Consider the following 15,668-nt stretch of genomic DNA (forward strand, 5'->3'; position numbering starts at 1 on the left):
TTTAGGCGAATCAAAGCATCCGTTATTCCCTTACTAGAGCGAGGAAATTTAGTTCATAATCGATGAACAAAACCCACGAGAAAAGAAAGCAAGAGTCGCGGCCATCAGTCCCAAATGAGCGAGTTCACTTCGTTATCTTTAATAGAGAAAGTAAGCTACAGGAGGTACTTGATTGTTTGCTTGCTTCTCCTACGTACGGCTGAAAAGAAAACTACTACTCCAAGCTAAAAAGGGTCAAGTCCCTACTAGATGACGAAAATGGAAAAGTCAAAGAAAACTAAGCTAAACTAGAAGAACGGAAAACTAAGAAGAAAAGCAAGACAGTGGCTGTCCCACCATTCCTATTCTCTCTAATTCCTCTCTGTGCGACGGCCTCCTTCCGGAGAGGAAGAAGAAGACTCCCTTTTTTCCTGCCAATTTTCCTATATAAAAAGTAGTGCTCCTTGCGGCGGCTCCTGTGCGGAAAAATGAAGACTTCGCCCAATTTGCCCGATAAGGGCTCACGTTTTGTTGTTTCAAAAATGTCCCTAGGACAAACTCTATCATCTGGACTCTTTTCCTGCCAAATTAGCAACTGTTATTATATTTTCGTTCTACTCCCTGAAATAAATGCAAAATACTAAAAGTGAATAGAATCCCGCAATTAATCCACATCAAGTCAGGTAATAGGAGAAATTAATAATAAAATAAATGATAAAATTGCAACCTATCAAAAAAAATCCATCTAGTTTGGATAAAATTACTAGAATATCCTAACTTGTGAAATTAATTTAAATTATACGGTAAAGTAGCAAATCCCATCCATCTGTCTATGCTTTATATATATATATATATATATATATATATATATATATATATATATATATGTATGTATGTATGTAGTTTGGGAAAAAAACTAGATACAATTTTAAAATTTAGAAAATCAGATAAGAAAAACCAAAATTAAATAACCACGTTGGTCTTGGCCACAATTTCGCTGGGAGCTGAAACTTTGAGTCCAAAAGCTGTTCCCCTTCTTGTTCACTTTCTAATGCAAAGTAGAGACTGTCAAAATTTTTCCAAACCCTTTTTGGCTATTCTTCATACTCTGTCTCCCTTCTTTCACAAATACTTAATATGCCAAATAAACATTTTTGTTTGGTGTATATAGGATTACGGGTTGTAAAGGAAAATTGTGTTTTGGATTATGAAAAGGTGGAACCCGTGTATAGAATTAATTAATGTTCCAATACAAAGATAGCCAAAGGCCTGAAAAAGGTAAAAGAAAATTCCTACATGCTAAAATATCTAAAAACAAAATAACAAGAATGCCATCGAAAATATTTTTATCTCCCTTTATTGCAAAAATCTTTACTTTTAATTTTCGTCTATGCTACAAAAGATCTTCTACAATTTTCTTCTCACTGTAACCAATCTCCTGAAATTTTAGTCTCTTTTTTTATAATGTTGAAGTAGTTTAAAATATTACCCTTGCACATAAAGGTGTTGTCTGACTATGAAGCGATTAAATTTATTACTTATGGCACTTATACCTTCTCATATTCTGAGTTTAGTATTCCACCTTATTTGTCTTTTTCTTTATATTTCAAAATTCATAAATCAAATTGCAGAAAGATAAAAGTAGAAAGATAATTTCTCTCCTCCAATGCATTTTTTAATATTACTTTTACACATAAAGGACGGCAATGTTACCCAAATTGTTATTTTGAGGAAACTGTGTGAGATTTTTAAAATGTGAGGGGTGTTGGGTGATATTATTAGGATAAATCTCACGGATGGTTTTTGAAATTACCCCTTTTACAAACATATAATCATTTTGGAGAAGTTTCTAATCCAATTAGAAATGCTTCTCACACTTTGCTCAAAAGCAAAATAGTTAAATAAAATAAAATAATTAATAAATAAAAGCCTTTAATTGACCAATCAGTTTATTAGATTGAAGTAATGATGGAATGACTATTCCGTTCAAGTTAACCAAAATAACAAGATAGTAATTCACTAGGTAAAAAAAGGTCTGGTTGGAAAATAACTCAAAAAAAATTATCTTCTCATGCTATTTTGTGTACCTTTTTTTGTCATTCTTTCTGTTTTTAATATTCCTTAATCATTGTTTGTTAATATATGTATGGCATCATCTGATTTAAACACTATTAGTTAAACCGATTGAACCTTCTAAGTTCTAACTCTTGATTTTGGGACTGCTCCACTCCATCTTACTTTTAAAATGTAGAAGAATGATTGTTGATGTACCAATGGAAATAGGGATCCTACCAGGAAAAAGACAAAAAAAAAAAATCCATCTAGTTTGGATAAAATTACTAGAATATCCTAACTTGTGAAATTAATTTAAATTATACGGTAAAGTAGCAAATCCCATCCATCTGTCTATGCTTTATATATATATATATATATATATATATATATATATATGTATGTATGTATGTATGTAGTTTGGGAAAAAAACTAGATACAATTTTAAAATTTAGAAAATCAGATAAGAAAAACCAAAATTAAATAACCACGTTGGTCTTGGCCACAATTTCGCTGGGAGCTGAAACTTTGAGTCCAAAAGCTGTTCCCCTTCTTGTTCACTTTCTAATGCAAAGTAGAGGCTGTCAAAATTTTTCCAAACCCCTCTTGGCTATTCTTCATACTCTGTCTCCCTTCTTTCACAAATACTTAATATGCCAAATAAACATTTTTGTTTGGTGTATATAGGATTACGGGTTGTAAAGGAAAATTGTGTTTTGGATTATGAAAAGGTGGAACCCGTGTATAGAATTAATTAATGTTCCAATACAAAGAAATGTTCACAACATGACTGGTGAAATGTTTTCCCTTGTAGTTGTGCTCCTAAAGATGAGAACAATAGAACCATTTATGCATGATGTACTTGATGCAGAAGTCATTGAGCAAGATTTGGGGATCACTTCGAGCAAAAGATTTTGGATATATACTTTGTCAATGGTGTTATTACTTTTGAATTGACAAACATGGATCCTTTTTTTAGTTGGAAAAAGTTATTTGTACTTCATTTTTTGTTATTTGCACACCCATTATTTGTTTTATCATTTAGTTTACTAAATGATAGTTATATGATTAAAATTACAGTGGTAGCGTGAATAACAAAAATGGGAGTGTAAATAACATTTCCCTTTTAGTCAGATCATCTTTGGTTTTCAATTACAAAAAACATTGTTGTAGGCAGCGAAGGTTAAATTAAATTAATTTATCTAGCCAAGATTAAAAAAATAAAAATTTGTCTTGATTAAGTTTAATTAAATGAACTTTGTGGCAAGTCCGCTAATCCTTGCAATCAAATTGAGCCAATGCCACGTGGCCTTCAAAATGAAAGTGCAAGGTGCATTTTTAAGTTAATTAAAGTGAGTTCATTATTCAAATCGATTTGCAATGAATTGTTTTGGTTGTTCTATTATCAAAACTTAAGTTAAATCGATAGCAATGAATTACTGGGGTTGAGTTATTTTCAAAGTTTAAGTTAAATAGATTTCTTAAGCTGAGTCATCTGAACTATAAAAAGATTTTGCAAGATTTTTTTTTTTTTTCTAAAAACCTGAACCAACCTATTTTGATTATAAATATGGGTCTCCTCTTCAAGTCAAGTAACATTTCGAGTCCTCGATATTTTTTTAGAATACTTTATCAAATTCACTTAAGAATTCTCTCAAGACAAAAAATCAAATCTATGAATACGCCTTTGGTCATTATATTATATTTCAAAATGATATTAAATCCAATGACAAGTTTGTGGCCCTTGAATTCAAGTTCAAATGTCCCTTTGAGGGCATTTGATTCAAGTTCAAGTCAAATCAAATATGTTGCTTGTAGTGAAATTTGAAGATTGGATATTCAAGTGTGGACCTTAGATTCAAGTTCAAGTTAAAATCAAATATGGTACTCATGGTAGAGTTTGAAGATTAAAGATTTAGTAACATCATCAAATCACTGTTTGTTTTATCCCTAAGTGGTAGAATACGCTCATTTGATTAGAGTCTAAGCCTCTTTAGCCTTTCAACTAAAATCCTTTGAAGAGAAGGATCAAAGGACTTTTATCTTTGATTTAATAAGTTTACAATGATTGTAACATCTCTATTATTTGATTAATTAAATTAATTATTTATACAAGTTTTCTTATCTTTTGTTCTTAGGCAACGAAACTTGCGTTACAATCGTGATTAGACTTTTAGGTTTAATAGGATTTGTTATTGACTATTGTGAACCTACAATTATATTGTAAAATGGAAGTAAAAAAAAAAAAGAGAGCAAAAGGTTTTCTACTGGGATTTAGTATTACAGACAATTTGAAGGTGATTGTTAGGTTAGTCCTTATTAGAAAACCCAAAGTATAAATTGAGAATGGTATTTTTCCAAGGACAGACGAAGAACATTTGGCCACATATTTATAGATAAATTAGACAGCATAACTTCATATTTATGGATACATCCAAGTATCCAATATTTTCAATTTCAATATCTCAATACCTTAAGTTTTGTTTCTAGTATCCTACCAAAGAACCAAAAAAAAAAATAAAGCTAAAGAAAATAGAAAATTAGATGATAAAATGTACTAATAAGGTCTTTATTATAGTGTCTATTTGTTGATTGATTTTTACTAGATATAAGTAGCTTACTTCTTGTGAAAATTCTCATATTCCAGACTTCAAAGCCCAAAGCCCAGAATCTTTTCCCAAAACCCCTGTAGAAGGAAAACTAAGTCATCCCTTCCCCTCCATCCCAGCTCCACTCCTGAGAAACAATGAGAAATTTCCAAAATGATGATGAATTTTAAAAAATTTCTGTAAAGTGGGCATTTTAAGTATAGAATTCCGTTCCAAGGGTCTTCACATTCGGCAAATGTGAAGTCTTGAGCTCATTTGCTGAATGCGAAGTCACTTTAAATTTCCATCCCACAAAATTCAAAAAAAAAAAGAAAAAGAAAACCAGACAAATGCGAGGTCAGTCTGGCTCCTCACAATTTATGTAGACAATGCACATTGATGGCCAAATGCGAGGTCAGTCTGGCACCTCATAATTGATATAGACGATGCAGATTGATGGTTAATCTTTTTTTTTTATTGGTTTATTAAAATTTAAATTACCAAACTAAGGAAAAACAGAGAGCATTTGCATGTAACAGCCAGTATTAAGCAAATTGAGAAAAAAAATAAATGAATTGTACTCAAAATTTATAACTAATTTTGGAGCTCGATGACGATTTCGTCTAATGATCGATCTAAGTTCATCTAACTACATCTTAGTTTCCATCTAACTCATCCAAAGTTTTACTCTGCTAGGAGTTACTTATAAGTTATAACTTGCAACAAATGAAGTTATGTCAACTATATCATTGAACATTGGTTCCTTTCCTTTTCTTTCATGGCGTTCATTAGAAGCTGGACAAGAATTTTGACCTCTCATAATGGCTTTGTAGTTTTGCTACTATAAAATACAAATACAATTGCAGAAAAAAAAATTACAGTGGAAATGCTATTACGAGTATTACTCAAAATTCCCTTCTCTTTCAATTACTGATATTTTTTTTTTTTAAAAAAAGTAATGGGACTACACCCAACCACTAATCATGTTCATCAAATTGAGCATGATATGTTCGATATCAGGCCTTGAATCTGTCTCGGTTGCCAAACAAGCCATCACCAGCTTCAATAGCCTGCGTTCAAAATCCTCTTCATAGTACCATATTGGAACATCATGTAGTTTCCAAGTTCACCTTACCTGCAGGACCCTGGAATCAACTATGGGTTCAAAAGAATCAAAGCATTAGCTTGCCTAAACAAGACCAAGCTTGAGCCCACCCGGTTATACGAGATTAATTCTTACAGTTTTACCAAGACACCATCACCAAAATACTTGAAATTCAACAATCCAAACAGCAAAAGGAACAAAATTTGGTTTAAATGGGAAAAGTCATCAGCAGGTTGGTTTAAATGGGAAAAATCATCAAAGACATAAAGCATCCAAACTATCTGTTATATGAATCAATTTGCAAGGTTCAGCAGGTGTGTGCTATGAACATACCTTATGACAATCTGTATTGTCAAAAAAAGTACGAATTCAAATAGATATTTAGACAACTCCTCAACATTTAAAAACCATTAATACTTGGCTTAGACACCAACTTATATCTTTTTGCCCATATCTTCTGAATCTGGAAAAAATAAAAAGCTACCCATTGTAACAATGGCTGAACTGTTTATACTTCGTCCTCTGTTTCCAGGTTCTAGTGAGGCAGCGAAATTGATCAAATATGCGTGTTTTATGTAGCCCAACAGAGATTTTTTTTTCTGGCTAACCCCGTATACGTGGTGGGCGCCACTCCAATTTTTATTCAAAAACCATCAGCGTACATCGGGTGAGGTAAACCCTAAGCCAAGCGTACATAGGGCGTCTGTATCCTATCTAGGCGGGCTAATCCCTGTATATGCGCTGGAAATGAGGTAGGGGGAGCCTTTGACTAACATGCGTGGAGCTTGCTAGTTGTGCCAGGGCATCTGCAACCGCATTTGCTTCCCTAGAGGTATGAGCAAAAGTAACCTGGCGACCCACTGCTAAAGCCTTGATGCGTGAGACAGCCCAACAGAGATTAACTGGCCTGAAGGTGCTGATGCGAGAAAGGTGCTGATGTCTTTGTTCTCCACCCTATTTCTACTGCAAACGTGCTGATGCAAGAAAGCTAAGATAGCCAGATAGGCTGCTAAAGTGTCAACTTCTACAAGGTGCCTATTGTTATGTATCCTCCCATTCTTTGCGCTCTTCTCTCCTCATCTTTCTCATGATCATCCTCCTTGTGTTGCACAGTTCAAGAGCCAACTAATACTATATTTATTTGTCAAAACTTTTTAAACAACTTTGTACAAATTTTGAAAAAATTTTGACTTTTGAAAAAATTCCCCTATAAATGGGCTAAAACTCCTTGTCAACCAATCTAAATGATTTTGAAAACTATACACGTATACCACTACAAAAGATGAGAATTATAACGTTGCATAATCACAAACTCCGGTTTAAATAGGATATGTATCCATTTTGAGACCGCCATTTGCTCATGAGAGTAAATTAGTGAATTTTATTTCTCTCCAATCACTATTTTGGTGTACAGGTACTGAAAAGCACAGAACTAAACGTTAATAAAGAATTTCACTCCTTACCAATGCATCCCTAAAAATTGCTGCATTATCTTCTTATACAATTCACCAAAGGGAAAAGATACTAGATAAAATTCTAAGCCTTAATGCGTAGTTGGATGATGCAAAAAATGAACCAAAGAGAATTCAAATTCAAATTTACTGACTTCTCTCGTTCTCTTGGTGGATTAAACTTGTCACTGGTACAAAATAGCAGCAGGACAGATGCAATTCCTAGTGCTGCAGCAATTATATAAACCAGAACCATGATTTGTGCATGAAGAGGAATAATCCCATACTCAAGCAACTATAGGGAGACAAAAATGGAAACAAAGAGAGAGTTGTGTGGGAGAGAAAATTAATAAGAAGGTTGGGTGTTGAAAGAATTGAGAATCCTATCAAATTCTTCGTATAGGGGACATGATTGAACAATTAATATCATAACATATTTTTGAGGAATAAATTAAAACTTAAAAAGAGTCATTATATAACAATCTGGTTTAGTGATTATATTAGGATCACATCTCAAATTGACAAATTGACTTGGGCCAAATTAACTGTAAAATGCTGACCAATTATAAGAAAGAAAATGTCATCTTCGAAGCTGGCAATTCCAATTACAAGTTTCCAAACATCACAAAAGGGAAAAAAGGCAGAGAAGTAATTAGTGATGAAACAAACACCTAGCAATCAGCCGTTCACAGGAAGTTTCATTTTAAAATTCCGTTTAAGAAGGTGAGGTAATGGAAAAAGGCATCTGAACAAAAACCATTTCCTGGACGGATCAATTTTCAAGTTTCAACACAAATTATAGCCCATAGACTCAGAGTACTTACATTCAAGATCTTTATAGTGTGATTGATCAATTTCAGCATGCAAGTTACAAGAAAAGGACATAGCAAGATCTTTCATAGAGTACTTATATTCAAGATTGCTATGTTTGGCAATCTTGGATGAACTGAACACATACGCGTGATATAACTAGGCAAGCCAATGATAGATTTGTGATCAATTTCAATCACCTCTGATCTTCATATGTTGTCCTCGACAATTACAGTTACAATTATTGGGATCCATTGGTGCTGGTGCAGGGAAAATTTTAACCAAGAAGCTTGTAAGAAAATAATATAGAAGTACAAGACTGTATTGAGTCAAATCAGAAAAATTCAAGAGAGAATTCTATAGAAATAAGTTTACATAAATAGGGATCAAAACTTGAAAAATTCAAGGCGTATAATCACTTTTCTTGAAGTTTGATTGCCCCCACTATCTTGCTAATCTGGTTTCTGGGCAAAAACTCTAGGATGCAATGAATTCTAATTAGACAACCAAGTAGCAAGTTCTTGGATTTGTCTAGTCAAGAATAAAAATGCTTAAGTTAGTTTTTTGGTGTTCAACATATTGATTTGTACACCCACAACATTCAGAAAACCGTTAGAAACTTTAACCAAGAAGCTTGTAAGAAAATAATATAGAAGTACAAGACTGTATTGAGTCAAATCAGAAAAATTCAAGAGAGAATTCTATAGAAATAAGTTTACATAAATAGGGATCAAAACTTGAAAAATTCAAGGCGTATAATCACTTTTCTTGAAGTTTGATTGCCCCCACTATCTTGCTAATCTGGTTTCTGGGCAAAAACTCTAGGATGCAATGAATTCTAATTAGACAACCAAGTAGCAAGTTCTTGGATTTGTCTAGTCAAGAATAAAAATGCTTAAGTTAGTTTTTTGGTGTTCAACATATTGATTTGTACACCCACAACATTCAGAAAATCGTTAGAAACTGTTCACATGTAACCTTTCAAAGGAACATAAAGTTTCTCTGTAAAAGCTGCTACCAAAAGGTGCAAACCTTTCCTATTTTGCAAACTACATTAACAATCCCTCATTTAGTTTGCAAAATAGAAAGTCAAACTAACACTGAAAATTCATGCATCAAGGAAAGTAACTCTTGTCTTAAACTCCCCTTGCTGAAAATTAAGTTTTAGTCTGATTTGGTCGTTCAGGATTAGATGTAGGCACGTCTAACTCGTAGGAAGTCTTTTGTTTTGTAACCGGAACTCCGATCTTTAAGCATGATCACTTAGCGTGGCACGCTTAACTCCTAAGGAGTCTTCTGGTCACCAAACTGAAATACACATTTAAGTGAAGCCCTTGGTGGCTAGATTGCTTAAACCAAGATTCACAAAAATAAGAAATATTACATACATGAATCATGTAGCATTTATATATTCACAACCATCTGTAGCACTATTACCGGCCATGTGCTCATCCTATTCGTGATCATATACAAGAGATCACCCAAAACTCTTGTTAGAAGCGGCACCACTTCTATAACCATATAGGTAAACTATATTTCTAATTTTAACAAATAAAACACAAGAAATATGTTTAATAAGAGTTACTTCTCATCCTACTCACTTAAGAGTAACACATAACACTACCAATTGGAATGATCTACACATAAAAAAAAAACATAATGTTCACTATCACTTGAAGCAACTTGTTATTACCCTTTAAACCTTCCAAACTAGGGGTAGTACTAGAAGAAAGGTTGGGTTACCCTTGCTAAGTGATTTTAGTTTAAGAGTTTTAATCCCATTTCGGATGTTGTCACATTCACTAACTCTCTTGTTAGAGGTTTAGTCAACAGATCCACCAAGTTTTTGTATGTTCTTACAAACATAATACTGACAACATCATTTGCAAGCATTTGTCTTATAAATGCATGTCTCAAACTTATATGTCTAGACTTACCATTGTAAAATTTATTCAATGCTCTAGACATAGTAGCTTCACTATCACAAAAGATAGTTGTTGGAGGCATTGGTCTAGGCCAAAAATCAATATCGAGTTAAAGATCTCTTAGCCACTCAGCATCTTTACAAGCTAAAGATAGTGCAATAAATTCAGCTTCCATGGTTGAATGAGTTATTACCGTTTGCTTCTTTGAAGCCCATGAGATAGCTCGACCACCAAGCATAAAAATCTAACCACTAGTCAGTTTTTGCTCACTAATACTAGTAATCCAACTAGCATCTGAAAACCCCTCAAGAACACTAGGAAAACTATTATAAAAGAGTTCAAGATCTTTGGTTCTTTTAAGATAACCAAGCACTCTACAAATAGCTTTCCAATGATCTTTACTTGAATTTTTAGTGTATATAGCTAGTCTACAAACCGAGTATGAAATATCCAACCTAGTGCAATTCATTGCATACATAAGACTACCAATAACACTAGCATATTCTAGTTGAGCTATTGATTCACCGGTATGCTCATACAGTTTAAAATTAGGATCAAAAAGGGTGCCAACTTCTTTCACACTTAAAATGTTGATACTTCTTTAATATTTTCTTAACGTAATGCGATTGAGACAAGGCAAAACCCCCACTATGTCTTTTAACTCTAATCCCCAAGATAGTATCTACTTCATCAAGATCTTTCGTCTTGAACTTAAAAGACAAATACTTCTTAGTTTCTACTACACCTTTAAATGTGGCACTAACAATTAGCATGTCATCCACATACAAACAATAATCACACTATACTCACTATTGGATTTAGAATAAATGCACTTATCAGCATTATTGTACCTAAATCTACTAGAGAGTAAAACAGATTCGAATTTCTCATGCCATTATTTTGGAGCTTGTTTCAAGCCATATAACGACTTCACTAGTTTACACACCATATGTTCATTACTCGAGACATATGTTCATTACTCGAGACATATGTTCATTACTCGAGAGTACAAAACCTTCCGGTTGTTCCATGTCCACCTCCTTATTCAAATCACCATTTAAGAAAGCTGTTTTAACGTCCATTTGATGCACATGAAGGCTAAAAACAGAAGCTAAAGCTAGTAGTATTCTAACAGAGGTTATCCTAGCCACAGGTGTATATGTGTCAAAATAGTCTATTTCTTCCTTTTGTCTATAGCCTTTAGCTACTAACCTAGCCTTGTAAGTAAGAATAGTTCCATCAGTGACATATTTCTTGCAAAATACCCACTTACAACCAATAGGTTTAGAACCTTGAGGCAAGTCCACAAGAACCCAAGTATTGTTAGACAATATTAAGTCCATTTCATCATTCACAGCCTCTTTCCAAAATGCAGCATCTCTCGATTTCGTAGCTTTATCATATGTCTTAGGATCATCCTCTACACTCAACAAAATTGGAGTTTTATTTAGTAGAGAATCTCTATTTCCTTTTACTAGAAAAACAATAGCTTGAAAAGACACAAAGTCGAGGGGCAATTGCTTTTCTTTTCTTTGTCTTTGACTCCTCCTAGGTTCACTAGGAGTATCAATTTCTCTTCTTTTTGTACCACTAGAAGAGATTGCATTTGGAGAGGATGGATCTATATTAACTGTTGAGTCTCTAAAAAACTTATCTTTAAAGAACTCAACATCCCTTGACTCAACTATTATATTTGAACCAAGATCAAGTAGTCTTTCGAATTTTCTGCATAGGCAACGAACACACTTTTAAGAGCTCTAAGTCCTAATTTAGTTCTTTTATTATCAGGGACCCTATAGTAGGCTATACAACCCCAAATCCTTAAATAAGACAGATTTGGTTTTCTATTTTTCCACACTTCATAGGGAAAAATTTTAGTTTTTAAGGAAGAAATTCTATTATGAACATGACATGCAACTAACAAAGTTTCACCCCACAAATTATTTGGCAACCCTGAACTCAAAAGCATGGAATTAACCATATATTCAAGAGTTCGATTTTTCCTTTCAGTCAAACCATTTTGTTGTGTTGTGTATGGTGCACTGGTTTGGTGTACAATTCCACTTTCTTCACAAAATATTGAGAATTCACTAGAAAAGTACTCACCCCCTCTATCACTTCTCAAAATTTTGATTTTCTTATTCAATTGATTTTCTACTAAAGCCTTGTATATTTTAAACATACTAAATACTTCTTCTTTGTGTTTCATATGATACACATACACAAACCTAGAATAATCATCTATGAATGTGATAAAGTATCTATTTCCTCCTCTAGTTAGAAAACCATTGAATTCACACATCAGAATGCACAAGGCATTTGTGTTTGTCGTTCAACTTTAAGAAAAGGCAACCTTGTAATCTTGGCTTGAACACAAGTTTCACATTTCTTATTCTCAAGGTCATTATATGAAATTAGGCCATCTTTAGACATAAATTTCAGCACTTTATGATTCACATGTCCTAACCTACCATGCCACAAAAAATAAGAACAAGCAGAAGAAGTAGAAGCCAAAGAGTAAATAGAAGTATCATTCACTTTATTAATACTCAACTTGAACATTCCATTACAAGAATAGCCCTTCCCTACAAATACACCATTCTTTGACAAAATTACATTATTCGACTCTAGTACAGCCTTCAATCCTTTCTTGTAAAGAATGTCCGCAGACACTAAATTCTTAACAACATCGGGAACATGAAGTACATTGGTAAGGACCAACTTTTCACCGGATGTGAATTGAAGACGCACATCCCCTTTGCCATGAACCTTGGCTCTCACTCCATTTGCCATGACAACTTCATGACCCTCAAGAAGTTCATAACTCTTGAATTGATTCTTAGCATTACAAACATGAATTACAGCACTAGAATCATACCACCAATCCTTTGAAGGCGTAGGTGTCATCATATGAAGTTCAGTCACCGTACCAAAAGTCATCATTGCTACAATTTCTGCACACTCATCAACAAGATTAGCACTTGGAGCAACATTTTTCTTTTGTTTCTTGTTGAATTTTCACTCGGCCTTATAATGGCCTTTCTTACCACAATTGTAACAATTTCTATTTTTTTCTTATTGTCTTTTGAATTAGTATTCTCAGGCCTCTTTCTCTTACTACCAGAATTCATTTTCTCTTCAACCATATTAGTCTTAGGAGCATTGTCAATTTCTAGTTTTTGAAGTATTCTAACCCCTTCTTCAATTCTAAGATGTTTCAAAACACTAGATAAAGTTAAAGTTTCAGAAGTGTGAAGCAACTTCTTTTGGTAATTATTCCATAATGGTGGCAACTTAGCAATTATTGCACCAACTTCGAAAGATTCAACAACTTCAACACCATTATCTTTAAGTTTAGAAACTATCACTTGAAGATTATGAATTTGGTCCATAAGAGAAAAAGAATCAACCAACTTAAACTCAAAATATTTCATAATGAGAAACTTATCTGTGCCTTGCTTTTAGGTTGTATACTCTCGCTCAATTGTAGCTTGGATTTCCCTTGGATTTCATACTCCTTGGAACATACCGTAGTAACTATCCGAGAGGGTGTTGAGAATGTGGCCTCGGCAAATAATCTCGTCCTCTTCACGCTTTTGCCTTTGCTTTGTCACTTCCTCGGACTCACTCTCCACTGGAGCAGGAATTTTCGGAAGATTCGAATTAAGAATGTAAGCCACCTTCAATGCAGTGAGGAAGAACATAAGTTTGTCCTTCCAACAGTTGAAGTTGGTTCCAGTTCCATCAAGTTTGTTTAACGAAATCTTGGTTCATAACTTTGATGGCACTCTCTTGTGTAGACTCCATTCTTGTCAATGAATCAAACTTCAAGATTGTAAAAAAATAATATAGAAGTACAAGACTGTATTGAGTCAAATCAGAAAAATTCAAGGGAGAATTCTATAGAAATAAGTTTACATAAATGGGGATCAAAACTTGAAAAATTCAAGGCATGTAATCACTTTCCTTGAAGTTTGATTGCCCCCACTATCTTGCTAATCTGGTTTCTGGGCAAAAACTTTAGAATACAATGAATTCTAATTAGACAACCAAGTAGTAAGTTCTTGAATTTGTCTAGTCAAGAATAAAAATGCTTAAGTTAGTTTTTTGGCGTTCATTTATACACCCACAACATTCAGAAAATCGTTAGAAACTGTTCACATGTAACCTTTCAAAGGAACATGAAGTTTCTCTGTAAAAGGTGCTACCAAAAGGTGCAAACCTTTCCTATTTTGCAAACGACATTAACAAAGCCAAAAACCAATCAAACAAAAGGACATAGCAAGATAGTCCCTAAACTCACCCTCCAGCTACTTTTCTAGCGATGTTTTGAAGCTTTCCAGTGACAACGTACTTTTCTGGAGATGAAGTGAGTTTTTGCAGCTTTTGGAAACAAATCTGGAACTTCCTCAAATGTTTGAAACCTGATGATGGATGCTATGTTTACACTGGTTTGAATCTTGGTATTGGCCTAAAAAACAGGAGTAATTTTGGTGTTCCCAAATCCAAATTACCTTAGGTTTTGGGGGCTTAGAACTTGCTCCTTTGTTTCGAAGATTGGCAGCATAGTTAGCCAAACTCACATTTTACAAATGCGAGCTTTGTGCACTTCTTTTTTTTTTCAAACCAAAAACCACTATTCCTTTGCATCAGTCTTTAGGCAAGCCCATGCTCTTTGGATCAAGTGTCAAATTAGTAGAAACCTTGTTGTTAATGGTTTTCTCATGGCTAAGAAAGGGAAGGAAATGAGTGTAACTTGGTAATCCTGAAGCTCGCAAGAATAGTCATAATGCAGATTAAGGGTGTGGAGGCTAATTGTGTATTTGTCCGCCTCAGCAACGGGTGCTTGGAGGGGGGCCTTCCCAAGATTTGAACCTTGGTCCTTTGGGATAAGGGTCTTGGGGTTGAAGTCCTAATGGCCCATCACTGTGATGATGCGTGGTATAACGTCATAGATGACGTAAACCCTCAGTTTCTCAAACACTGGAAAGAATTCTTGGGTGCACAACGAGATTGGTCTTCCAATTGCAAATATGTCAAACCCAGAAAAATAAAAGAGGGAATTCCAACAATTGTGCTCTGCAATCCTGGTCTCAATTCTTCATATCACGTCTACTTAAGTGCACCAGACCACCAGGATCTTCTCAATTGGACTAAGCAGAATGCTGCATTCTTCTTCCTGGAACAACCCCTATTCACACTCACAAACCAAGACCAGACAGCACCTGTCCAAGAAGTTGAAGAATTGGACAACAATAACTAAGTTCGCGTTGGGTTGCGTACTCAGCATTTCTTGATCGAATGGGTCGATCAAGTTTTAACTGGGCCTCGCACCAGGCCCAGGTGAATTTTACCAAAAATGTTCTCAATTTCTTGATCCAGTGGGCCATTTAACAATGGCACTGGGCCTTCCAACAGGCCCAGTAAATAATTTCTCAATGTATGCAAAAAATGTAGTATCTCAACATATCACGATTAATAGTAGGGTCAGGGCTGTCTTATTTGTACGCGTATCGTTTAAAGATGAAATGAATTGAAGCATTTTTATTTCCGTGCTGCGTGTCTATTACACGTCTCACTGCTGCATTAAATTCCTATGTAATACATACGTACGAATACTCGTATACTATCCAGTACTATACCGTTACATTTATACATATATCCCTGTGCGTGTGGGGCCCACTTCATCGTCCAAGGGAAGATTGTTCCTGAGTCTGAGGGTTCAATTCCTCCTCATCAGTCCGCTTCTTCTACCGAA

The 15,668-nt window shown here is 34.4% G+C and overlaps 1 protein-coding gene across 1 annotated transcript; it reads right to left on the bottom strand.

Moving 5' to 3' along the window:
- Nucleotides 1-10,866: 10,866 nt before the first annotated feature.
- Nucleotides 10,867-13,614, bottom strand: LOC140037997 (uncharacterized). Its single transcript, XM_072083183.1, has 4 exons — nucleotides 13,440-13,614; nucleotides 13,032-13,256; nucleotides 12,264-12,864; nucleotides 10,867-11,635 (listed from the first exon to the last, which is right to left on the bottom strand). The coding sequence occupies exons 1-4, from the start codon at nucleotides 13,612-13,614 to the stop codon at nucleotides 10,867-10,869; spliced, it is 1,770 nt and encodes a 589-aa protein (XP_071939284.1).
- Between the last annotated feature and the right edge of the window lie 2,054 nt (nucleotides 13,615-15,668).

Source organism: Coffea arabica, chromosome 3c (genome assembly GCF_036785885.1).
Source record: "Coffea arabica cultivar ET-39 chromosome 3c, Coffea Arabica ET-39 HiFi, whole genome shotgun sequence".
NCBI lineage: Eukaryota > Viridiplantae > Streptophyta > Magnoliopsida > Gentianales > Rubiaceae > Coffea > Coffea arabica.

Bases quoted from the DNA above. Each gene is read 5' to 3' on its own strand.
- LOC140037997 (XM_072083183.1), bottom strand. From the start codon at position 13,614: ATGTTCTTCCTCACTGCATTGAAGGTGGCTTACATTCTTAATTCGAAT. The intron at 13,257-13,439 runs GTATGTTCCAAG...CTAAACTTAAAG, and splicing joins CCTCTCGGATAGTTACTACG to ATAATGGTGTTGAAGTTGTT. The intron at 12,865-13,031 runs GTAGTAAGAGAA...ATGAGTGTGCAG, and splicing joins TGAAGAGAAAATGAATTCTG to AAATTGTAGCAATGATGACT.